Genomic DNA, 27,549 nt, shown 5'->3' with positions numbered 1-27,549 from the left:
CACAAAGAAAAAAGGAGTATTTTTTCTATGCAATTGGACGTAAATAAAGGTGTAGTGTGCTTATGAAGTGTCAGGAATAATTTATATTTTTTTTAGGACAATTACTGTACAACTGATTAGACTGTGGGCCTTGCTGCCAAAGGACGTTGTAGAAGCATAATCACAGAAAAGGTCAAGTATCTGTATTTCTGAACTGCACAGCAGAAACCCTTAGTTCTGCAGACCAGTTATGGCTGACGGAAAATTTTATAGCAGCTTCACTGCAAACACAAAGCAGATGCTGTAAGTGAATTCAGTAAAAAAAAAAAAGAAAAGAAAAAAGCAATCAGTATAGCAACCCTAGCAATACCTATTTTCACATTAAATTCCATTTCTTTTTCACAAACTCCTATTATCAGACTTTGATGAAACAGGTTTTTTTGACTGCTAATCCACAGTACGTGCTATGTTCAGGACTGAAGGAGGATGAGTGAAAATCCAGCACAAAATATGGGCTATTTGAAATCTCTAGTACTACTGGAAAAACATCAGTGCAGAGCACAGATTGGAGGATATATTGGCTTAAGTCCATCCAAAGGTTCTTGTTGGGAATGTTGGTGATTGAAAACCAGTTTTTGTGCAGTGCTGATGTACATTTGGGTTCATTCTTCCATATATGTCCAGTAAGGACTCTACATCAAATATGTTTGCACACATAGCCAAAACCTCTCACTGCATTTGAAACCGATTCCAATGAACTTTGCATTCCTTTTGCTTCTTATAACTCCTTATATTCTGAATGATATTTTGTTTTCACTAATTTCCCAGTAATTATCACATGACTTAAATGCAGATTTGAGTTTCAAGCACTTACAGGCCTTACAGCACACAGAAACCAAAAGGGCACAGAAGTGCAGAAAGGATTTTTATTAATTCAACATGAGAATAAGTGGCTGGGCAAAGGGGTTGGCACACTTTGTAGTGCAGGAAGTAGCATGTTTAACAGGGATTCCCAGATCCCTCAGAAAAGTCCATAATTAATAATTGTTGTAGCTTCATACATATATCGGCAAAAAGCCTAATAAATAGCTTATGCATCTGCTATTTCAGCGATGTCAGAGGTTAGTTTGTTCCAAAGAAAGAAGAAAGATGAGACATGGAAAGAAAAATAGAAGGTTTTTAAAATTTGTCTTCCTTACAAATGTGTACGGGATAAAGTCTTAAATGGTGCAACTTTCTGCAGTCACTAATAACTGAGTATGTGTACTTGTTCTTTGGTTCACGCAAACTATTTGCTACTCATACCTTTCATCTTTAGCTGCATGATAGGCCGGTAAGAGAGGGTTGTATCACTGAAATATGAATGATGGTGAAGCATGCACATTTGTACACACATGCCCACAAATTAAGATTCTTCAAATGTGTGTCCTATCCATACTTCTGCTGTAATGCAGGAAATTGCCAGCTAGTGTTTGTATTCATATCAAATTAGTTTTCATCACCATCCACATAAATGTCATAATGGCCTAATACAGTCATAAACAACTTGACTGCACCAGTATTTTATTTTGAATTTAGAGATCTAGTTACAGTACACCAGGTCTTTACTCAAAAACTCAAATATGCCCACCTCAGCTTGATATCTCATTCCCCGTAGGCATACATTACTCATTTCAGCTCAGTCACCAAGATTTTGTGTGACAAGCTATAAAATGCTCTACAATTCTATGTGTATGGATCTAGATGGATCCATCTATCATTTAAGAATTTTGGACAATCCACTGTTCTAATTTCTCATCACTACCCAGCCTCATAGGAGGCTAGATGAACTTTGTGCGTATGAAAACAGGAGATATTTTATGAGTCTGTGCAGCTGGGTGCCATTCAAGGATTACTGGTAATTCCTATGACTGGATACTTTATGTTGGCATGCCAGGACAAGTCAGTGAGAGAAGGATTTATTTGAAGCTGTCGCCTGGAGCGCAGTTCCACTGACCGTTTGCAAGAGGCTTGGGCTGGGTTTGTAAACATTGTTTGTCTGGTCTTGTTTGAGGTGGGGTATGGTGTGCAGGATGTAGGTTGACCAAAGTGATACAGGAGTCACAGAAGACCCATATTCTTTTGGACCATTAGCTTGAGGACCTAGCAGGATAGCCTTTGGCAACTGGGAATTGAGTCCTGGGTCTCCACAGACTGTAGTGAAAACTGAGCTGCACATTACATGTCTAAGCACTAACTGAAATGTAGGTGTTGTAAAATCTTGGGAGAAATCACATTCTGAATGTTTAATCTGTGGCCTGTGGTCAGCTGGGCAGTAGAGATCAAGGGATTAATTTGGACAATTTCTCTAAAAACATTCATACGCTATCACATTGCTGCAGTTTCTGTTGATATTTCCCTCCCAACAGCCCTTTTTTCCTGCAGAATCCCTCCAGGCAGACTCAGGATACCCAGGTCCCAGTCTGACTTTGTATTTAAATCCAGTGTCAGAGTTGACCAGCCTTTTTCCTTTGTGTAGCTTTCCTGTCACTGTCTCGGAGGAGACCTGTTTGAGATCAGTGGGTCTGCTGGACTGGTGTGCTTGCTGGTGATAAGGAGGTGGGTTGTGTAATGGAAATGTGTCTGGCTGAGTGATTAGAAAAAGTTGGGAAGGGGAGGAACTAAGCACCCCAAATGAGGACTGTATGCCTGTTCTGTTTTCCACTGCTCAGCCCTATTCCTTGGTTTCTAGTGGACCTCCACAACCACTCTACTCTCTAAAATTGTTCCATCTTTGTTTTTCTTATTAAATTAACTTCAGTTAAAGTTTACTTGTGTCTTTTATCATTCAGAAAAAAACCACGCTATTTAAATATTTAATGCAGAAAATTAAAGACTGGGGGAGAAGGAGAGCAATACTAGGGAGCCAGTATGCTTTAGGGTAGCCTAGCAGAAATTAAGATGGAAATGCATTAGAGGCCAGGGAGATACCAGGGAATGCTTTTTATCAGTGACAGGATCTGCTGTCCCCTGGGCCATTGCCATGACTTTCACGCCTTTGTGGGATATGTTTTATTCTTCCTTGGCAGTCCATGCTTTTGAGAATGAATGGTTCTTGAGTAGAGCTGCCTAATTAAAAGCCCTAAATTCCACCTTAAGTGGAAAACTGAGTTTTGCTGTGGGCAAGTGAGGGCACTTCTGGAACATGGACAGTTTCTGTTGGGAGCTGCAAATGTGTTAGGTGAGGATGAACTGGTCCTCCTTGCCGAGTACTGAACTTTATAAAAAATTGCTTATTCTCCCCCCTCATTTACATAAACCAGCTTTTATTTTCTTTTTCTGTTTTCTTTTTGTTTGTGACTATAACAACTTCCTTCCTTCATTGTTTTTCTTTTCATTATCTTGCTCTTTTTTCAAAGAATTGTGCAGTTTCTTGAGCACTGAGGAACCAACATGTATAGATTTGTCTTTCAAACAAACTCCACAGAGATGTTTGAAGAATTACTTGCACAAAAAATCATTTGAGATACAAATTGTTCACAATTAGGGTGCTGAGTCACCTCTACGTCTGTTAGATATTTTAAGTAGTGATTTGTCAATCAAAACCAACAATTAAAGCTTCTCTAAATAAAGAATTAATGTTTTCCCCTCATGATGGTGTCACTATCATGGAGAACAGAGCAACAGGAGTGAACTGTAGAGCAAAACAGTCTGTCCTGAGAACTTGATGTTCACACTAAATAAATTTCAGGAAGGTGTTACTTGTGGTAAGTACTACTACTCTGATCCAGCTGTAGTTGGGACACATACGTTTCTCTCTTGGAGCACATTTCTTGTTTTTTTCCTCTGAAAACAAACGTGTTCAATTGCTCTGAGATTATGTGATGGGAACAAAACACAGTAGGCATGGATGACTGGGAAATCCCTTTAAAAGTGCACTCTGCATCCAAACAAGAATGTGAATATGGATGCATTAGTGTTATATTTGCATTATTTCTATTCCTTTACAGTTTTCACAAGTTGAAACCCAAGACACAAAAAATTAAAATAACAAAACCCCCAAACAGAAATTCTAAGTTTCCAAATCCTTAAAAGTTTTGTAAATGTTTTGGAATATTGATATCCTTGAAAATATACCTGACAGCTGGGCAGATGCAATGGAGATTGTTCATGTGTCTATACTGCAGTCTTTGCTATGAAATACCAGTGGTCTCAGTGGACCTTTGATCTCCCTTGTTTGCCTTGTCTTTATCGCATGATTCAGGTCATCCATTGTCCAAGACACCTATTACTTCACTGGATTTGGTTCAAGTCCTTGGGGCTGTAATTACTCAGCTGACTAATGCCAGTAAGTTTTTGGAAATTTGCAGAGAATAGTGGTTGCAGTTCTAGAGAATATGGGCCTTGATTGTACACAGAGCTGTTCTCTTAGGGGTTTTAAAGGATTAAATGTAATAGCAGTGTACATTGAAAAGAAAGTGTGATAATCTTAGTTAGCTTGCTTATGTGGCAGAAGCAACTTGGAAGTGCACAGCATTTTCAGTGAAAAAATCTTTTGTCTGGTTAGATAAATATCCTCTTGTCTTCTTTAACAAAAATAAAGTTCATGTTTTGATATTTCGTCATGCTGGTTCCATAAAGCTTCCTTGGATATCTAGCTCTTTGTTTTGCAGTGGTGTTTAATCACTTGCAGTATCATACACTCTTCAGCCATGCACATTATCCCTTAATTATATACGACTAAGCCCCTCTTGACTGTGAGACATGTTGTTTGCTCAAACGCACTTACAAATCCATTTTCTTATCAGTTCTTTGCTGAACATTTACACAACGGGGTACTGTTTAAATATGAAAATAAACCTTTTATAAAAAAAATTGTTTGACCCACCCACCTGGCCTCCATCTGTGATTGTTCTGTCTCTGCAATCTGTTGTCTGCTTTTCCTCAGCGTGTTCTTTATCTTTTTGGATGGTTGCTATCTTTGAGTGACTTTATTGCCCCTCCCTATTTTCTCTGAGCTTAGTAGAAAGTGACATTTTCAAATCATAAGGATCAGCCAGGCAGATTTGATACGCTCTCTGCTATAAAGACACACTTCTGTTCAGAGTATGCAATTAGTAAAGACAACTTCATTTCACAGTATCACAACTCATGCTGTACTATTTGGAATTAAAGCACTGTGTGAATCCAAGGAGTTTTATCATAAAAACTGGTGCAGATAAATCTGTCAGAATTAGCAATGTTTTTTCTTACCACATGCTTACTGAAACCCAGAAGTTTCTTCGTATTTTGTTCCAGCTCAGTTTCATATCAGTGTATTATAATAGTAATGCTTTTCCTTTTTTTTTTTTCATTAAAGGGGAGTTGTGTGTTTGTAATCTCTTAATAAACTGACACACTAATCTTTAGATAAAGGGGTTAAATCCATTTTTATTTTACAGGATTATAGTTAAATTCTTACAAAGACAGTTAAATTTCCAGTCTGTGCACTGATAAATTTTTGATTGTCTCCTGTGAACCTGGAAAGGAATCCTTTCTTAAAGAAATTAGAGTGTATTTCTTGTTTCCTTTCTGGCAGCATTTCTGTTTTTTTCCGTTCCAAGCCGAATGTGTGGAGAACAATTGGTTTTTTGCATTAAAGTTCCTTCAAAAGCACCACAATGGATTCAAAGGCATGAGCATATTTTTTTCTGTGTAAGTAGGACAATCAGCATTAAATGTAGAAATATCTGAGACCAGGATATGCAAGTAAAGTTATTTTTAGATTCTGTAGCACTGTTGTGCTGAAGTGGAGTAATTTCTCTCTTGTGGGTTCTGAGAAGTTGGTCTTTTGTTTGGATGGATTTGCCTGCTGTATAATGATGGCCTTGAGGAATGTGTTACAGAAACCTGTGAAAAACTTTTTCTGGATTGGGGCCTGGAATAGTAATAGCAGGTCATTGTCCAAAGGAAACAAAAATGTATTATTAAGTTATTTTAACTTCATTTCAGTTGAAAAGCTTATGGAGCTGCCTGCTTATAATCTATTTCACAAGAAAGCCCTCCAGATTTATTTCATGCCAGCCAATTATTAAGCACCATTACAGTTAAATTAAGTTAAACACCCACAAGTTGACTGGTCAAAGCTTCAGGAAGAAACAGAACAGATCCGTTTGCACCACTTGCTTTACAGAGAACTTTATCCTTGAACCGTGAGATCTGAGAGAGGTCTGAGACTCCCCAAAAAGCCCTTCATTATTTCACAGGGCCCAAAATGATTTCATGAAAAGATTTCAGATTATCTGAGGCTTTCATAGGAAACTCTTCCATTCTATTTGTATCTGGAGAACTGTAGGACAGGATTTTTGGGGTTTTTGGAGGGAATCATCTGTGTGAAGAGAGAATCTGGCATAAAGCTAGACAGAATGATTAAGCTTAGTGCTGTTCTCTCCACAGAAGTACAAGAAGCTACTCTGATTATATTTTTACAAACTTTACATTTTATTAATGCATTGATTAAACATTGTTGCTGAAAGGAGTATTTCTACTCATTTTCCACTTTCCACGCCATTTTGCAGCCCTCTGCCCCTGTGTTAATGCCTTCACAGACATGTAATGGTTGTAGAGTAAACTGGATTGAGGAACCAATAGACCAGCCCAAAAGTTAGTTTTGCAGTAGTATGTCACAAGGTTTTGTACATCAGGCTTTAGTGACATATGAATTATCTTGCTCATATAATAATTTTTTATGTTTTGCAGAAGTAGGTTGATGTTGGGCGACTCCTTTGTCAGCATAGGTGTGTCAACATTGTATTTTGGACATCAGCGCTGAGCATTTGAGCAAAACAGACTGTGAGTGTTCAGGCTTTTAGAGGCAAGTAGTTAGGTGAATTTCATGGCATCCTGGGAAGCAAAACTTGGCCAGGTATCCTCCAGCTGGCTTGAGCCAACACTGTCCCACCCATACCTGTCCATGGATGGGGTCAGGCAGACAGGTCAAGGTTTGGATTCTCCTGGAATGTTGAAGGAGGGGCAGATCCAGTCTGTAGACAGCCTGAGAAATACCTACCTGCAGGCATCTGCAGTTCCTGGGGCAACATAAGACATCTGTCCCCTGCAGCCACTGGACTTGTCCATTGAGAAACAACTCCGAAGGATGAAAGCCAAGTTGCAAACCTTCATTCTGCATACTTAGATCTCCTTGAGTGGTAGATGTAGCTGACGTATTTCGATGGTAGACCAAAACTTACCCGTCTCTCTGTTATCCCTCTGATGGTAATTTAGAAGCAGCTCTGTCAGAAAAGCTATCATCGTGTTTTCCCTTCACCAGTTCATGTTTCTTCTCCTAGAATTTTCTTAGTGCTACTCTCAGGAAGGAAGAATAGGGGTAGTAAGGGAGTGAGAGGATTTTTCAGATATTTTTAAACTGTTTCTGTTAGGTTTGGTGAAAGAACACAGTGACTCTCTGATTAGAAGATTCTGACAGCAGTACTGGCAAGACTATGGATGTTCATTTGGCAAGGGAAATGAGAGCCTTTGGGGGCCTTACTAGGCATTAGAGATGCTCATGTCAGGGGACGTGTTCACTGCTCTGTATAAAAGGTTGTCATATCGTAGTCGTGTTGCAATGGTGCTGTGTAATAAGGTTGCTATTTAGAGTGTGACCGTCGCTCTTTGTTTGTTTGATTTGAGGTAATGAGGCTAAAAGACTCTAAAATAATGGAGTTTCTTCATAAAATCAATAAGAGAATGAAAAAAACCCAGTCCTACCTAGTACTCAGTACTTTTGGATTCCACTGTACATTTTTACCTTCAATATCCTACAGTAATATAATTATTTAGGTTGGAAAAGACCCTTGATCATCAACTCTAACCAGTACCCCGGCACAGCCAAATCTACCACTTAACCATGTCCCTAAGTGCCACATCTGCACATCTTTCAAATACCTCTGGAGATGATGACTTAACCACTTCCCTTGGCAGCCTATTCCAAAGCTTGCAGCCCTTTCAGTGAAGAAATTCTTTCTCGTAGCCAGATTAAACCTCCTCTAGCACACACACCTTGAGGCCATTTCCTCTTGTCCTGTTGATTGATTTAGGAGAAGAGGCTGACCCCCACCTCCTTATAACCTCCTTTTAGGCAGTTGAAGAGAATGATAAGGTCTTCCCTGAACTTCCCTTTCTCCAGGGTAAACAACTGCAGTTCCCTCAGCAGCATCTTACAAGACTTGTGCTCCGGACTCTTCACCAACTCTGTTGCTTTTCTCTGGACCTGCTTCAGCACCTCAATGTTCTTCTTGTAGTGAGGGAGCCAGGAATGAACACAGTACTAGAGTTTAAAGGTCTTTTTGTTAAATCCAAAGGCCTTTCCTACATTGCAAAGTCAGGTGAGAGGACCCAGAAGACCATGGAAATCTTGTTGGCTTGAAATTCAAAGATTTGTTTTCAAATTATTTTAAATTTGTTTTCCAAATGATTTATCAGTGATCAGATTTTACTATATTTTTATTTAGAAAAAAAGCAACCCCAAAATATGTGCCCCTCTGCTTCCCAAATTCCATTATTTTCATTACTGTTTTGATGTTTTTCATTCTCTTTACAAAACAACAGGGAAGCTTACCCAAGACACACTGGCAATACCAAAGCCCAAGTGTACATTAGATACCTCAAAATGTTAATTTGTGTATGGCCAGACAAGGTATGGCTGTACAGAACTTGTGTGAAATCAGAGTTAAGTCACTGATGGTGAGTTAAGCCACAAAAGTCCCTGATGAACTCAGTGAGTTGTTTATTATTTAAGTGGCAATATTGTGTAAGCTTCATTGTTTGAGCTATGCCCCTTGAATAGGGAAACAAAAAGTTAAAGAAAAATCTCATGAAAACAATCTATTGTTTTAATTTCATCACCACTGGCTTGTGTTTTTTCTTGTTGTTGTTGTTGTTGGGTTTTTTATTTTCTTACAGCTGTTAGAGTTTAATTTTATATTAGTAAAAAATAAAAATAAAAAACCCAACAAAAATCATTATAGGAATGTGACAAATTTAGCATGAATTTTTCATATATCTTTATAGAAAAAAAAGCACCACTTACATCCAAGTTTGTGTAGCCAGATTCTTTTTGTTGCAGCATTTCTCTGTTGTCTGCTGATGTATATCCAGAGATGTGTTATTCTGCTCAGTTAGGTAGTCATACAAATTTTCTATCAGACCATCATAACTTTCACAACATAAGTTGGTTTGTAGTTTTAGATTTGCTGAATTATTAGTCACCATAGTTTTAACAAATTCTTATTTTAGTAAAAATTTCAAAAATTTTATAACTGAATATTACCATTTTAATAAAAGAGGAAGGAACAGTAACCAAAGCCTGAAGATGAAGAAGCTGTGGGCAAATCAAGTGCATTTCTTCATTAATTTTCTGACTGGTTGAAAACTTTCTGAGGAAGACAGATAAAATTTCTACTGCTTACAATACTTCAGGCATGTATTCTTTTTTTTTTTTTTTTTTTTTTTTTTTTTTTTTTTTTTTTTTTTTTGGGATGAAACTATACTGTGTCCTGCAAAATGTGGAGCTTTTGCTCCCAAACTGGCTAATAAGTTGAGCTGTCACCCAATCTTGAGGGAAGGGCATGGTTGAACAAAAGGAGAAAAATAGGAAAAGAATTAACAGGAAAGCCAGAATATCTCTTCTCCTTTAATTTTCTAATTCACCTTTCAGTTTTGAACTCTGTAACAGAGTAACAGGGTTACATACCTCTGCATTTTTAGTGTCTTTGTATCTCTCACATATTAATTTCCCCCAATTTTCCTGGTGGCTTCATATTTGTCATTTCCAAGAAAGTTCATGAGAGGCACATGCCTTATACTTGTAAACTGAAAATTTAGAGAAACATTATGTCATAGCCTCAATGCACAACTTTTAACTCACCCCGTTAATTAATTCTCCTCAGAATATGCTAGCGTGTCTTTAATTGCCATTTAGATGTAGTCTTTTATATACTGATTTGGAGTGATTAGATTCAAAGTAATTTTTCTGTTACAGTATAGTGATACTGGGTATTCTTTGATTTGTAGGATATGTTCTTCAATCTGATTACCTTGTCCTTGTCTATAAATTAGCCAGGAAAACAGCAGAGTGCTACTTAGTGCATATGTTTCTTTGCAGCTAGATAAATTAAGAAAACACATATGCTGATATACTTACTTTTGGGGCTTTGTTTTGTTTGGTTTTGGGGTTTTTTTAAGTAGATTTGTAGAGAGGTGAAGCTTTCACTTCATTCAGTGTAAAAATCAAAGCAAGCTGCTGTTACCTAGCAAGAATTCTCTTTCTGAATCTCTGTCTGACCAGCAGTATGTGAAGATCTCTCAAAAGATCAGCAGGGTTTTGGAAAACAAGGGCATATTAGGCTTGGAAAATGAATATGAGGTCTGAGAGATTCCTGACAGGCAACAGCAAACATTCAGTGAATGATGGTATGCAGCCATGGGACAACCCTATTTAGATATGTCATTCACACTATAAGCTTAGGCACCATTAAATGTCCTGAGTTTACTCTGACTAAAACATACAAAGTAGTTCCTTAGTTGAAACATGAATAATCTTTAGATGTTATTGCAGTTTAAAAATCAAGCTAAAATAAACTTCTTTTTCAGTTAGACATTTAGCATTGCATAGTAGTTAGACAAAATACTACAGTCTAAGCTTCTTATAAAACAATACATATTAGGTGCCAGAGAAGGCATAACAGATGCCATCTCTCACTATAAAAGTAATTTACAGTTTCAAACATAGCCATGACTGGAACATACACAAATTTTTGGAAACGGGGATCAGAGGTTATAAAGTCTCTTTTTGTTAGTAGATTTCTTATGTCTAATATTTCACATTGAAATCTGCAGTTGGGAATTGTTTTATTAGTCTAGTTTATCTAGACTTTTCAGAGACTTCAGCTAAAAAGTGTCTTTGGCCAATGTGATCTACCAGCCCAGTATCTCATAAAAGAGCAGTGCCCCAAAAATGTTTTAAAAAATTTTATTTTTTGACAGTGTGAAAGGTTAAATCTTTTGCATTTCTAATGTCTCCCATGCCAAATTGTCATGTGTTTGTAGCAGGTTAATACAGAAAAGGGTTGACAAATCTTGCTATAATCACTACCCCATGTTGCTTTTATCCTGGTCTGCTGCTCATTTTGGTTGTGAAAAACCCTAATATATCAGTGACAGGCGGTCTGGATTTGTAGCTGACTGTTATAATTACTCCCACTGAGGCACTGTCAATAGGATTAAAATAAAGATTCTAGACCTGTCCATCGTAGATGAGGTCAGCAACACTAGCAGTGGGAGTACTGTTTCTGCAAGCTGTGCTTTTAGGCCTGAGTTATAGAACCATAGACATCAATATGAAGCAAATATTTGAAAGCTCCAGTGGAGAAAGACCAGCTCTTTTTTTTTCTGCATTAGCTAAAATATCCATCTGTAATAAATAATCTAACAGCATCCATCTATGTCCTGGCCATACATATATGTGTGTTAATTTTCAAATGTATCTGAGCCCCAGAGAGTTTCAATTACAGAACAATCCATTTTGCATTTTATAATTAATAAAGTCTTTGCAGCTGCATAACTTCATCCAGGAAACATCTGCATGCACTCTTTGTGTATACATCATTTCTGTGAAAAGAGGTTTAGCTGAAATCTCTTTAATTTTCTCAGGCTTGGAGAAGTTAGAAAGGTGGGGAGTTGATTAAGATAATGGAAATCACAAGAATGGCGAGTTATGCCCACACAGATATAAAACAAATTCTATTCGTTGCTTGTAGGAAAAAATACAATGTATAGAATCACTTACAATATAGTCAACTTATTCAAGTAAAGAGAGAAATGAACCCAGGGGAAAACCTGAGCCCTTTCGAGATGGGCAGTCAATTTGGCATGGTTTTCATTGGGACCAGCCTGGTACCCCAAGTTTGTATGTAATACTGATGTTGTTGAAACTCTGTGATTACTCCTTTGTCATCCTTTGACACTGGTTCTGGAAAAGTGGGGTTTTTTTTAAACATTAGTTTTATCTGAATGTGCATGAAACTGTCACACTACTAAAGCTTACTAGTGATGGCAAACTCAGGGAATGGTGCGCAAATCAGAGTAAATAGATGAGCTCTCGCTCTGCTAGCACAGTATGTCATCTTTATTCTTATCCTCTTACACCAGACTACTTTCTATAATGGGATGAAGCAGTAATTAGTGCATTCACCTCTTTAATTATTTTCATATAAACTCAAAAGTAATTATCAAAAGCCATGTTCAATCAAGTGTCTAACATGCTGAAACAATTGTGTGGCCTTTAAGTCTTAAACTGATATGCCACCTGGAAGCCTTGCATTTTGAAAAATGGAGATTTTTTTTTAAAATTGTTTATTGTAGTAGCAAATAATTTTCTTGATTAATTTGTCAGTGCCCCATAACTGTTTCTTCTTTCTCCTTTGCTTATATAAACATCAGTTGTTACATATATCACTCATATCCCTCATCGTATTTCCATCATTGCTCCCAATTTAAATTCCTTACTATCCTAGACACAAAATGAATCTTTATAGTGAAAAGGCTACATAAAAATGAGTACTACTTAACACATCCGTGTTTTCCTTTCTCCTGTCTCACAAGTGGGACTTTACACTGTGGTTGGTTGCCCTCTACATCTGCCTTCATTCCTTCTCCAGAGGTCCCGGGGCTTTTTTTTTAATAAATATGAAAAGAAACATATACATTATTTGATCTCTAGCAGGCCACTAAAGCATGTGATGAGCTCACAGCAGAGAGGCTGCTATTTTTCTCCATTAGGTGCAGTCAGCAGCTTATGCCACAGATGTGGCATCATAGCTCTTGTTAGTGTGTGTTAATTCCTCAGTATTTACTTCTGGCTTTGCAAAATTCCGTTCTTCACAGCATCTGTGTAGCCCCTTAAGGGATACCAAACACACTGGCTAAAAATGTGTCCTGGTTTAGGGCAAATTTGTGAGAAAAACTCTGAATAGGGTCCCTCTGGAAAGCAACCCAAAAGGCCCCTCCCCCCAGCCGGTCCGGGAAAAGAACTTCTTCAGAGAAAAGTGGAAATAAACTGCTTATTTAGCAAACAAAATGCCCACAAGCATAAAGAATGAATAATATGAAACAATAAAACCTCTCACTGCTCTGAAGAGAGATGGCAAACTTGAGAAAATCCTTGCCGTGGCTGGCTCAGCTCACTCTGCTCTTTATCAGTCCCAGTCCCTCCGGAGGTCCAGGCCCAGTGGGCCTCAGGTGTGAGCCCTTGGTGCTCCTCTGGGATTTTCAGTCCAGAGAAGATTCAAAGAATCCCAAGAAAAAGGAAAAAAAAATCAATCCAGGGAACTTCTCTGCCCTAGCTATCTAAAACTAACTAAAAAGCAAAAAAAAAATCTGTTGCAGCCACTGGTCTGTGCTTCAGACAAACCACCATCCGGAGAGGAATATGCAGGAGTGAGAGCTGTTTTCAAAACAAATTTGGTGCTTTTCTTTCCCTGCTTTGCTCTCAGAGCCAGCCTAAAAGGCACAGAACTCAATATACAGCACAGACAGAACAGAGGACTGGGGATACAAGCGTCGTGAAGGCACCCCAGGACAAAATGTTAGCAAGTGCCCCGAGTGCAGCGGCACACGCTGAATGCGGTTCCAAGCGGGTGCTGTGCGCTGCAGCCGTGCCCCGCCGTGTGCCAGGCCCCACTGCGCCACACATCCTCCTTACGGCCGAGCGCCACTGGGTGTACCAGGACAAAGCAGCCTGGTCCGAGCCCGGAAAGACTGCTGGTATGGTTTTCTGGAGGGTCTTTCACTGTATACAGCCAGAATAGTGCGCTGCTTTATGTAGGGCTTCCTCAGTCTCAAACCCCAGCTCCAGGAAAGTTCTCTCGTCCAAGAGATTTCATACACGTCTTTGTAGTTCATGCTGGCACTCTGCCAGCTTCCCAACAAGAAAAATCTCTCTTTATTGGAGGAGGTGAGAAGATTTGCTGCTTTGAGGAGCAGCCATGACTCTTGCAGGCAAGAGAACACGTCCAAGAAACTGGTCAACCCTGGAGGGTGAGTGATGGACAGTCCCTAATGGTTTTGAGGCCAAGATACTAAGTGAAGAATTGTGCCTTGGCTGAAGTAAGACTTTCTTCTGTATTTATTTTGATTTTGTAGTATATGAGAAAAGAATTAAAACCTAATTGTGTTGTTTTAAGCTGGTTGAGGTCAAGTAGGTAGGTGCTATTCTGTGTCTTTGTGCTGTCATTAACCTGTTGGACTTCAGAGCAGCTGTTTGGACAAAATGGGAGCTTCATCTGGGAAGAGCTGTTCTATTAAATTAGCAGCCGTAAATGACACAACAGAGTGAATGGAGGAGAATTGTATTTTGTGCTGCCTTTCTTGGCTTTCTTCCCTCCCCTGTGCTTCCTTTTGTCATACCCCAGAAGCCCTTCAGCTGCAAAACTATTGCTAGATCTTAACTTGGTTGAGGAACATCAAATAAGTTCACATTTTAATCACATCAGCAATGACGAGGATTAGAGCTGCAACATCAGAGTGTCATCTCACCATTTATATCCCCCTGCATATCTTGTGTCATTGCTTGAGATCTGTGCCTTGACTTATAATTTAGGCTCCCTTTAAAGGGAAGAAGTGCAGTTAATGAGTGCTTTCCTGTAGTAATGAAATGAAATATTAAAATGGATATGATCAAATGTCATTTGAGTTGCCTGAAGCTTTGCCATGAGATACTTTTATGAAAGAGTAGCTGTATTTATCACCTCTAGATTTGCACGTACAGAGCTCTGAGTGTTGTTTGGCTAATGTGTTTGTTTTCAGTTTTTTACAGTTAACTTCATTTTAATGTTTCTTATACAGGGAGCAGCAGTGGGGATTTTATACCACCTGTCCCTGTAATCTTAAAAATATTACATGAAGGACTGAATTAAATCAAAATATGTAGAATTAAAATAGTGTAGAACAAAACAATCTATCTAAATTACTCATAAAAAAAAAAATCCACTATGACAATTTGGCAAGGGAGGGATAAAAAGAATCAAACCAGTATTTTTGAGTGATTCTTACCCATCTGTTATCTGTGTAGCTGACTGGCAAGTTCTTACACATTTATAAGTGGTTTGTGCAATACCACGTTGGTAGAGTTTTCAGTTGTAATTTTCTTTGCAAGGACAATGTTATGTGTTAAGAATAAATAAAGACCCATAGGTCCCCAGTTTTTAAACAACAGAAGTATTGTTCTGCTAGCCTGAAAAAACCCAATTTTTGTGAGAAATTTAATTTTATGAAGAAGGATGGGAGAATATTCCTTCAGTGAGTAGTTTTAATTATAGTGTACAGCCCTACGTACCTTCCTTTCTGAAGAACAACAAAATTTTTAGAAATCCTATTTAAAAGTGCTGTTTTCATAAGTTAAAAAATTTGGTTCTGGAATATTCTTCCCCTTATATCTCTGGGATTTATAAGTTAAAGGGATGGTTATTGAATGTTGTCACAAGCCTCTTAAGTGGACAAAAAGCTAATGGAATGGTAGCATGATATGAATGCCTGAACCTGCCGCCTGTGTTATGCTGTGAGGGAGAATAATTGGCTTTCAGTCATGTAAACTAGTCACAGACACTCAGATCCTTTGAACTCTAATAAGAAATGCACACTTACTTTAAATAGTTAGTGACTGAGCATATAAATGTCTTGATAAAGTCATCAGAAAAAAAAAAAAGAGAAGGAGTTTTCTGTTTACATTTTGTTATTTCTGCCTGAAATCTTTATTTTACTCTCTGCATCTTTGCCATGTAATGTTCCCTGCTGAGAAGGACAGACTGGAAACACAGTAGGGATCTTTGCCTTTTAAGCTGCTCTTTGCTTTGCAGAGGACTACATGTTGGAAGTTCCGGTGTATTTGTCCAGTGTTTTGTTCAGTATAAGAGGAACATGACAATTTAAGAAAGGCAGGAAACTATTATTTGGTAATGTTAGCTGCATTTCTGTTACAAGTATTAAAAAAGTGGACAAAAGTTTAAATGTATGTCTTAAGTTATGTGTAAACAAATCCATTCAGCTTTCGTGTTCTTTGGTAGAAAATTCTGAAATAACCTTGGATGAAGGTATAAAAGGATAATTTTGAGTTGAATTTGCCAAAACTATGAATTCACATGTCATGTTTATCTAAAGTACTTCTCCAAAATTCTTTTTGTTGTGTTTTTAAAATAACATGTATAACAGCTGCTGTGGCACAATAGGCTATAGCACATTTTACAAGCAGGACTAGATTTTCTTCTAATGCAAACTTGTGCCCCTTTGTCAAAATCAAAGGCTACAAGATTTACATGCTAATTGGCTCTGCCAAATAATTTAGCTTCCATCCACTGTTTTTTGGGGTTTTTTTTTTCAGCACAACAAACTGTAAATGTTATGGCAATTTGAAGTGTATTTTTCTTAAAAAAACTTAGTGTATTGATACAGTAATAGCCCGAATTTCCTATTTGTGTGATCCATTGTTGATTTACATAATCTGTAAGTTACTGTTGTCTTAAGTATTGCTGCACTTATTTTTTTTTTCTCTGTTGCATAAAATATGCAGAGTCAGACTAATATGACTCGGCTTGCTTTCACAACACCATAGGTCCAGTCCAAAGGCTATTAAAGTCAAAGGTACTCCTCATTGACTTAGTGAGCTTTGGATAAATTTCATTGTTTTCATGCTCTTCCCAGCACTGCAGTACCAGGCAACTGAAATAACTGTTCCAAATATCAGTGTCTTTTGATACTTTGCATTTCTGTTCTGAGAAAATATCCAAGCAAATATGAATGTAACCAAAGTAAATTCTCTCCCTCTGAATAGAGAATGACTATTTAACTAGCTTTAATATTTTGATACCTGGTACAAAGTTTCACCCTCTGTCCCTTCCCTTTGCATACAGGTGGTGGCTTAAGAAGGTTAGACTGTCTGTTAGGGTTGGAAAAAAAAAAAAAGAGTTAAATAGTCTGGTAGAAAATACTTCTGCTTTGTTAGAAGGTTCTGGAGGACTTTTGTGTTTTGTTTCGCTTGTTGACAGTGTTTGTAAGTTTGCTCTTAAGCTCTGTGCTGAAACCGAGTCTTAATTTGTTTTCAGCTTTAGTGTTGTCTGATCCCCACTTCCCTCTTCCTCATTCCCTACAGTTCTCATAGTTTATACATTCTTAAGCTGGCTGCCTAGGTTGCAGTGCTGTGCTTGCACATCTTATGGTACGTGTGTTTTATGTGTGTTTCTGCCTTGGTTACCGTGAAAGTAGGTGCAAGAAGTATTTCTAAACATCAGTGTTGTAATACAACACATTTTTTTAATGTAAGTGGGCAAACCAAAGAAATGCTCTTAGATGCATATTCCTATTGTCTACCTTTTGTCTTTTTCTTGAAAGTTTTAATAAGTTCGTTTCAGCCTACTTGTCTCCTTCTGTAAAACTGGTCAAACCAGTTGAGCAGTTTTTACTGTCTGCTCTCCTCCTCTTTCTTCGTGTTCCTACCAGAGTTATCTTTTAAACAAATGTTCATGCCTCATTCTTTCCTCAGAATCAGAGTTTGCTGGTGGGTCACATCTTCTTTGGATTTCTGAGATCAGGAAAGAATAAATTTTGCTCCAAAACAGCTAGTTCAGATACCATAAACACTTCAGTGGCCTTAGATCAGATCTCAAGAGTGTTTTCCTTTTGTTTAGGCCTATTGCAAGCATCCAGATATTTCACACCGAACATTTCTTTGGTGAAAAACAGATGCTTCTTGAATTTATGTGGCAGTCTGTTTTAAAATATTGTACAACCAGCTGTTGAGGTGCATGTAGTATATATTTGAACTCATAAAAATGCCACAAAATCATTAACAGCATCATCTGAAGAAAAAGAAATTGTGAGCATATCTTGCTTGAGCCAACATAACAGAATGGGCAGTTTAGATGTTTACAGAAATATGCACCTCATGTGACAGAAACAAAAAAGATCAGGATAGAAGTCCTTGCAAATCTGTCTAAATCTTAATTTGTTTTGTTCTGCTTTAGCTTGTGGCCGTGGTTTCTACAAATCCTCCTCACAAGATCTGCAGTGCTCCCGCTGCCCCACTCACAGCTTCTCTGACAAGGAAGGATCTTCCAGATGCGACTGTGAAGATAGCTATTATAGAGCACCTTCTGATCCACCATATGTCGCATGCACAAGTGAGTGAGTCATGAATTTAATAGTAAAGGACGTTGCTTAACCAACCAGGTGCAGCCGCTTGCAGCGGGTAGTTTTGTCTGGCTTTTCCTGTGTTTGAAAAGTACATTTGCAATGGTAAAAGAAATTGAAAGGCAGAGGGGAAAAAGGGTTGACAGTGAATACAGAATCAGCATAAATATAATTTTCAGGTTTGCATGATACAGCATTGGAAAACATTGCGTGTTGCATAAGTGCTTAACTCGTTGTAATAGATATAATACAGGCCTAGTTCTCCCTGGATTGTTGTAGACAATGTGCATTATGTGATATAATGCCAAAATTAGTAATGTGAAAAATGAAAAGTAACCTCTGTGGAGCTGCTCTTTGATTGAACTGTAATTGGATCTGACTTAACCTTCTAACTGCAGATAGATTGGCCTACACAGGTTGGTGGTTCAAATAGTGGAAGTCTTCTAAATCCAAAACATCACTAAATATCTCTGTAAATCATATCAGAGCTGATAAAAAAAGACTAGATGCAGCTTGTGCAGTATGTTTAGAAGAGATGAACAAATCCCATATTTGGAAAACCTGCAAAAGAGAACCTTTAAGGTGTATTAACCGTTCCTTTTAATTACATAGAGGAGAAACAGTTAAATCAGTTGCAGTAAATATACAGACAATTGTTATTCTGATGTCTTAATGGAAAATAAATAAAGCTCTTACCAAATGTGTTCAAGAAAGCTTTTATGCAGCCTGTACTAAAAATAATGAAATGTTTATGTGAAGAAAAATGCTTCAACTGTTTTCTGTCTCAGTAATTAAAATGCTACCTGTGTGTCCAACTGTGGTTTTGTGTAATTACCCTGGACTTCTTTGTATATTATGTAGGACCTCCATCTGCACCACAGAACCTAATTTTCAATATCAACCAGACTACTGTGAGTTTGGAGTGGAGTCCTCCTGCTGACAACGGGGGAAGAAGTGATGTGACCTACCGCATTTTGTGCAAGAGGTGCAGCTGGGAGCAGGGCGAGTGTGTTCCCTGTGGGAGTAACATTGGATATATGCCCCAGCAAACTGGATTAGTAGATAACTATGTCACTGTCATGGACCTGCTAGCTCATGCTAACTACACGTTTGAAGTTGAAGCTGTGAATGGGGTTTCTGACTTGAGTCGTTCCCAGAGGCTTTTTGCAGCTGTCAGTATTACCACCGGCCAAGCAGGTAAGTTTTCATCACTTATGAATCTCAACACTGTGAGACTGAGAGAAACTTGGAACATGCAAACTATAGATGCAGTAAATCAGGAGCATGTTTGGTGTGTTCTGGCTCATTAATCTTTTCACCTTGCCAGCTATTTAATTTGAGCTTATACTATTTCAGGATAACCTGTCCCGTTCCTTGGCCTCAGGATTGCTTTCAGAAAGCATTCACAAAAGACTTAAAGAAGATGCACAGCTTTGTTTGTTAAATAGAATTTCTTAACTGAGGAACTTTTGCTGTTGTTATTGTTCTTACTTCATTATAGTTAATTCCCTAATATTTGAAGATAAAAAAAATAGATGTCACAGTTCTATGCAGACTTCCTTTCTGATTTTTTTAAACGTGTATGGGAGTCCTAGGTCACTGGAAGATGATTTGGATTTCTGATGGTATTTTCAGTGTTAATGTTTTCCCTCAGGACAATATTTCTCATTTATCTCATATTTCCAGATACTTGATTATGAGATGCAATGAGAATGTGATGATTATTCTTTGTTTCTTCTGTTTATCATAATCTGACAGGTGATATGTCAGGGGAAATAAAATCAAACCAGCATATCACCCCAGGGAAAAAAGGGGTTTTAGTTGTCTGCAGCTGAATGAAAAAAAAAAAAAAAGAATTCTCAGATTTAGGTTTCTGAACTGGCAATTTGCTTGTTGATAAAATTACAGGCAGTAGTGTGCTGTGCCTTAAAGAGAGGATACTTTTGTAATTTGAACAATGTTAAACCGAATATTATTTGCAAGATCTGACTTTCAAAGAAATGCCACAAAAGAAAATATAAAATCAATAACTGATGTGATGCTTCCTGTAAGAACAGCGGACTAATATTTTAAGGGATACTTCATACTTACATCTTGGAGGAAAATTTCAATGACTGTGAATCATGCTTTTTTTTTTTAGTACAGTAGAAATGATCCCCTAAAGTAATGTTTTGAACTAAGAACAAACTTGCCAAATAGGGTAAACAAACAAACAGGAAAAACTGTATAGTTGTTTTATACTCTAAAGATAGTCATCTCTAAAACAAAAAAAAAAGGGTTTTTTCAAATTTAGGACAGTTGATATGGTTGTTAAAGTTAGGCTAGAGTATTTATGGGATATTTAGTCTCCCTATAGTGCTTTCTGCTCTCATGGATTCCAAATGCACATTTCATATTATTTTGGAACCATCTCTCTGGCTGAAAGGATTGGTCTCTGTGTTCATTCAGCTCTTGAAGTTTATGATGAGATTTTCAGCACAGAAAACTTACCCTGAAACTATTTTTGCACCACAGATGATATTATTTTGGCACCTTGATTTTTCATCCTCAGAATAATTCTCCAAACATGCACAGGTGGACAGCTCTCTAGATGACTGTAGAGAACTATCACATGAAGAAGAGGATTTGGACTTTTTCCTATTTAGCTGAATCAAATTACTTTGTGTGCTTTGATGGTTCAGTGGCGCACAGGGTAAAGGAAGTAACAGTGCAATTTAATGGCTAGTATCACATCTCAGGAAGATGAAAGAGCCTTAAACAGAAGTTTGTTGTGTTTTCTCCAAGATAACTCATTATAGTTCATGATTTTGTGTTGTCATAGTCATGGATTTACAGGGTTTTTATTAGGCCAGAAGATATAATATGGTCATCCTGTGCTATCTTGTAAATATCACAAACTATGTGATTTTGTTAAATGATCCTCACATCAAGCCCAGAGATGTTAGTGAAACTATAGCTTGCTTATATATTAGAGACAACATCTAGACTTTGCTAAAGATTTAAAGTAATGAAAAATCTTCAACCTCCTAGACAAGCTTTGTAAGACCATGAAGCAGAAGATCTGCTCTACTCACCAGTTTACTGTGGGATTATGCACAGACCAGCATTTTGCAGGATTTGACACTATTTAGAGAGAGGGTACAACTGAAGCTTTGCCTGTTTAGCACTTCTGAATATAAAGATTTAAAGGCTTCCAATTTGGCATCTAAAAGGAATATACATGGGGGACAGATTTTGAAAAAAAAAAAAAAAAAGGCTTTAAGCTTTTTTTGTTGCAATTTTCCCTATAAAAGAAAGGTAACCTTCACTTTTCTTTATCAAGCTCTTCAAGATTTTCTGATTAGAAGGGCCACATAAACGCAGCTTTTTTTCTCTCCTGCAGAAATACAAAATTTGCGTTAAAGAAATACAGACGTTCAGAGCAAACACATTTAGCAAAAGGAAAGACCTCTTCTACATTATTTTTGCAACAGCATGTTTTGGATCCTAATACTGATTTCTTTGATTTCTCAAGGAGGAAAATATTTTAGGTGGAACAGATTGATGACTATAATTGAACAGAAGGAGACTGGTTGCTCAAAGGAGACTTTTACGCTTCTGTGTTTCTCTTTTATTTTACCATGGAGAGAAAGAAAACGCTGGATTTATTTATAGCCAAGTAAACTAGGATTCATGCAGCTCTCATTTGTTCCTGTGTGACTGTTCTATACTTCTTGCAAAACTGATTTTTTATATGCCTGTATTGCTTTTTATGTGTTTAAATGTGTCTAACTAAACCTTCTTCACATGTTATTATGCTAACACAATAGGTGGTTATATATAATTACTGGGTTCACCAGTTGCACAGAGGATTGCAATGAGATTTTCCCTTTGTAGTTTTGGTTTAATTGAATTGCTCCTTTGTGGCCACAGTCACAAAATTCAAATCATTGTGTAATGATAACAGGAAATTATTGATAAAAGAATGGGGTTATAGAATATATTCAGTGTTTCTTCACCCACATATAACAAGCTTCTGATGAGACAAAGAGAGCATGCCACATAAAAGAACCAGGTGGCGGATCAAAACCTATTTATATTTGTGGAAATAACACAATAAAGTGACTGCAAGTGGGTAGGTATCATTTCACATCACTTATATATATACACGTATGATGCATTGCTATTCATTCCTTGTTTTGAAAAAAGTTTATGACTAGGCTATCAGTTGTCATATGGCATATTTTTATGCTTCAGCCAAGAACCATGAGGCTTTTGTTTTTGCTTTGTTTTCTTGTTTTGACAAGATTAAGTACGCTAAGTCCCCCAGGAGTAAACCATCTTGTTTCATATCTTGCCTATCCAGTATCATAGAAAGAATACAGGATGTCATCCCAGTAGTGCAAGCTGATCTGTGAGAACCCTTACATCCTTGTGGAATTCAGATTTGGATGTGACTAAGCTCTAGTTACAATTAACAAGTGTAATAAAGAGCTGCACCTGGCAAACAGCTGACAAGCACTACCTTTGCCAGCTCATCGAATGGGGTTTTACCAAAGATGAAATTGACCACTTCCCTGATATTTCCCTTTCAGTTGTACTGGTAGTTCCCTTTGATCCATCAAATTCCTTCCCAAATTTTATATTTTTTCCATACAACACCCAGAAGGTGAATGGAAATTGGGTAGGTTTCACTGCTGATGAATATTTGTTGTATTTTGTCATTCATGCATTTTCATTTTAAGAAATACGTTTCAATAACAATATTATAATTTTTCTGTTGACTTTTTTGCAAAGATAGTGTATTTTTAAAACTATCTTTCTGCATCCTTTCTTCTAGAATTTATATGAATGAGCAATGGACTCATCTCTGGTAAAGGATTATGTACACCCAAGCTACTCTACCTTGATAAAGCTTAGGATATTTTGAATGAATACCAAAATTTATCAGGGTTTGAGAAATTTAAGTGTGTGTCCTGAGCCAGTTTAAATTTTCTTTATAGTCTTTGAAAAGAAAAAATCATATCCAAGGGGACACTCATCATGCCTTGTTACCATAACTAAGACAAACAGAAGTTAAAATGTAATGACAGTAACTGCCCCTAAATGTACTCACTGCTCTTGTGCGAGGGGCACTTGCTAATGCCTTCTGCTTCTTTACAGCAAGAGAAAGGTGCCCCATAGCACTCTTAGGTCATGCTGTGCCTTCAGATGCATTTAATGCTGACAACTCCAAGTGGTTAAAAACCCCTGATTCAGTAATCAAGGCTTACTCTTGAAAAACGTTCTTTTTTTAGCAACAATTTCCTTTGTATATGTTGATTTGCTGTTATTCCACTTTTACATCTAGAGTTCAATTTTAAGACCTTTTCCCACAAAAAAAAATTTCCCAAATTTCACAGTTAAAAAAAAAAAAAGCTGAATTTTTCAAATTGGCATTATCCCAGCAACTTGAACTGAAAAAAACATTACATGCTATAAAATCATGACTTTTAGCAGCAGCACTGTTGATTTACATGACAAGAAGAAATGGCTGAATGCATAAATGCAAATCTGTGGGATGGGTTCTGCCTTTCTTAGGTAATTCTAAAGTCTTTCTAAGTGAGAGAGGCACTTCACGTTCTCTTATGTTATATTCACCTTTCATCCTTGCTGCTTCTAATTTTTCTTTGTTTGTTTACGCTTTTTCCCCAGCTCTCAATTATCGCTAGTCATTTTTTAAAATCTCTTCTTTCACAGCCTCTGCACTACTGACCATCTATTTGCTTCCTGTTCCCTGTCAGTCTCACTTAAGCCTGACTTTTCTTCAGCAGTGAACTGTCCCCCAGCAGAGGCAGCAGTCCAGAAGATTGATGCCTGCGGCTTTCCCAGTCACTAAGACCTCAGTGTCCTAGTCCTATTCTTACTTCCCTCCTTTCCTCAGGCCATTTTGGTTTCTCCCCATACTGCCACCACCAAGTTGTTTTAATCTACCTTCATCTACATCTTCCATCCAGTGTTCACTGCTGGTGCTACATGGCAGCTTATTAAATAGCTTCAGTGTTCAACTTAACATTTCTTCAACATTTTCCCATTTCAGTGGACTTCCTTTAGCTATAGGTTTCCTTAGGTATTTCCTGCTAATGACTTTACTTTTTGAGCTATGCTTCATCTCCTAATGTCCAACTGAAGGTCAATTTTTGCACATTGATACAGCTACATCATCAATATATAATTTTTTTAAAGCAATGCCTCATGTAAGAAGAATTCAGATTATAAAAGTAATGTTTTATTTTTACCAAATGTGTTCCACCTGTTGAGCTGGGAGAATTATTCTACAAAAAGTCACTTTTTAAAAGTAATATTCACTAAATGCTTTCATTAAACCGAGGTTTTTAGAAACATATGTGATGATGACAGCATTTTGGGTTACCTTTTTGCTTATTTTTTTAATGGGAGCTATATGGATGTCTGTGTTTATTCTTATTAATATTTAAAATATATTTTAATATTTTAAATTTTTTTCTTAGACCAGTAGGCAGAGAGCATAGCTGTGTAAGTGTTCTGCACTCCATGGTCAGCAACTAAAAAGGGAAAAATTAGAGTAGAAGTTAGGTGCATATGATAGTTATTATTCTTCTACTTTTTTAGGTGTCGTTTCAGTACATTAAAAGAATGGATTGGGTTATTTCTGTGGAGCTAAGACTGCCTATTGATCTGCAATCACATTACCTTGAACTAATATCACACATTTTTTTGCAGGAGGCGATAACTGAGTTCATGCCTGAATTAAACTGATGGATAAAAACTCGATAAGAATTCCAGTCTCTGTATAGCAAATACCATCAGATCAAGGAAAGCAGTTTGTTCATTCACTGATTGTATCAGGTCATATTTAATATTGTGACATCCACAAGGTTAGAGAGATACTACAGAATTGCAACGTTAGGGCATTATTATTAGATTATTAAATGTTAGATTTTTCTTCAGGAGTTTCACAAAGAAGGAAACGTCTGTCTGAGATAAAATATTTGAGAGTGTTGATAATAATTTATATATATACACAGAACATGTATATTTGCAAAAAAATTGGAATGACAAGCAGTATGTTTTATAAGAAAATGTACCACAGAGTACCTAATTGATATTAATTCCTCTTTTTTTCTACTATTTAGTTCTAATTTGTACCAATATTTTGTACTGAAAGACAAGAGAAATAAAAAGCAAGCAAATGCTAACTGTATTGCTTAGGGTCTGATCCTGCACCGCTGAAGTCAATGGAAGCCTTGTCATTGACTTCAATAGGAGCAGGATTTGAACCTCATGCTCTGTCAGAACACACAGGAACAAAAGCAGTGGGCACCCTGTCATCCTGAAAGGAAATTTTAACTTCATATCATATTTTGAGTCTGACTATGTCAGGTTTTTGCACATCAATTTGTGACTGAATGTAATTCAGATTTTTTGTACAGTATACTAAAAATATGTTGTTGTTGTTTTTTTTCTCAAATGGATATCAGAAATCTTGAGCTTGTCCAGCTCTATCAGAAAACCTCTTGTTGAAGAGATATAATAATTTTTGCTAAGAAAGTAATTTTTTTCTATAGAGACTACATGAATTTTACAATAGTTAGAAGTGAAAAGAATGGGAAGCTACACTCTAGTGTAACTACATGAAGATAAAGTAAAGCTTCAGCTTCATAGAAACAGAGCTCCAAATTAGAAATGGTCTGATTAAGCTATGGGTGTTGAATGTTTGGTGGCAACCTGCTCAGAGAAGCATGACAGCCGCAGGGCTATTGACTTTCCTGTGCACCGAGCTATTGAGAAAGCAGGTTATGTCACCGTGGTCTAATGTACACTACTCAAGAAAGATTTCACCAGCTGCACTGTAAAAAACTATGTACTTGAGGAAGAAAATGAGCAACATAAAGTACAATTTAGGTGTGGAAAAGAGGGATTGCTTTACTGATGCCGCACAAAGGATAAGGAGCCCCTTTTCTCTTTCAGAAGTATGGGCCACCTATCACCTCAATATTTATGAGTTAAACCAATTGTTTTCCTAAAAACAGTGACGAAAAATGAATACTGATCTGAAAAAGCAAGTATGTGTGTTAACATCACACTGTCTATGACCAATCTTTGAGAGCTCTCTAAAATTAAAGAGCTATACTTGTGACACCTGCTGGGTGACTTTTTAAATAGAAATATGCCTACCTTCTTCTTTCATTTCATCCATAGTTAGATTTTTTTCTCATGGCCACAAGTTCTATTCAACAGAGTAGAAACTCTTTGCACTTTATTACACTTTTTGGGAACTTCACAACGTAATTCTGTGATGGCCCAGCTAGTGTCAAAGACTTTCAAGATACTACAATCACTTCAAAGACAAGAAATTGCTTGATGTATTTATTCTTGGTGATACACATTCTAGAACAGCTAATTAACTTACGTGCAAGGAATATACAACTCCACAGACCTTTGATTTTCACAGCAGAACAACATGTCTGGATCTTCCTTTTACTGCTTCCTGTGAACTGTAGTATGGTAACTGGATGCAGGATATGAATAAGTGCAGGCCATCATCAGTAGGAACTCAGAACTCAGTGTTGTTTGTTTATTTCAGACCTTTTGAAGAATTCAAGTGCTATTGTCATTAGAACAAACAAAACCTTTTAGGTGCTCAGATGCTTTTTCAGTAAGAAATGAACATCACTGTTGAAAGGCACTATTGCAAGTGTGTAAATGCTGCCAAATGTGAAATCCTAATGATTAAGGTTGAATGCAGTGAATTAAAAAATTCTTAGACTATAACATCTCTGTGTAGTGAAGCATTTGATGACAGCATGGCATGAAGCCAGCCTACTATAATGACTCTGTGGAAATGTTTAGAAGAGAGAAGGTAGCTTGTATAGGGAGAGCTAAAGAAGTTTCTTCAGTAAGCTTAAATGATGCCATGTAGACTTCTCCAGCAATTTAAGACAGTGTATTTCCAGTTTTCTTTTTTTGTATGTATTCTCTTTAGAAATAGTCAGGGGTTGTGCTGCTTCTCTTTTGGAGCACATCATATTTTATTCAGTTACTTATTTTATATTTTTTGCGTGTGCCAATAAGCCTCCTTGTTTAGAAGGAAAACCAGATTTGGCTAAATGGCCCCTCAGAGGAAAAATACAATCCATCCTCTTCTGGCTCATAGTCTTCTGGCAGTCTAGGGAGTTGTAACGGCCCAGGAATAAATGGTTCACCTCTGGCAGGAAAGGGTGAAGAGAGACTGATTCTGTGAAGAGCTGGCTGTGATCTTTCTGATGATAGTGAGATAATAAAAAAGGGAGACATCTTCCTTAATAGAGCATTGCTGACTTACCCACTATGACAACCCATGGGTGTCAGCAGATTTTTCAGGTACTGGAGTAG

The 27,549-nt window shown here is 37.3% G+C and overlaps 1 protein-coding gene across 7 annotated transcripts in view; it reads left to right on the top strand.

Moving 5' to 3' along the window:
- Nucleotides 1–27,549, top strand: part of EPHA7 (EPH receptor A7) — a 167,417-nt gene that overhangs the window by 37,165 nt on the left and 102,703 nt on the right. For all 7 annotated transcript variants that reach the window (XM_063389657.1, XM_063389659.1, XM_063389656.1 and 4 more), the window contains exons 4-5: nt 18,012–18,167; nt 19,039–19,374. In XM_063389657.1, the coding sequence (XP_063245727.1) occupies nt 18,012–18,167; nt 19,039–19,374 (492 nt within the window). The remainder of the gene's footprint in view (nt 1–18,011; nt 18,168–19,038; nt 19,375–27,549) is intronic.

The sequence above is a fragment of the Prinia subflava genome, chromosome 2 (assembly GCF_021018805.1).
Source record: "Prinia subflava isolate CZ2003 ecotype Zambia chromosome 2, Cam_Psub_1.2, whole genome shotgun sequence".
In the NCBI taxonomy this organism is placed as follows: Eukaryota; Metazoa; Chordata; class Aves; order Passeriformes; family Cisticolidae; genus Prinia; species Prinia subflava.
This window is presented reverse-complemented; position numbering and strand designations above follow the sequence as displayed.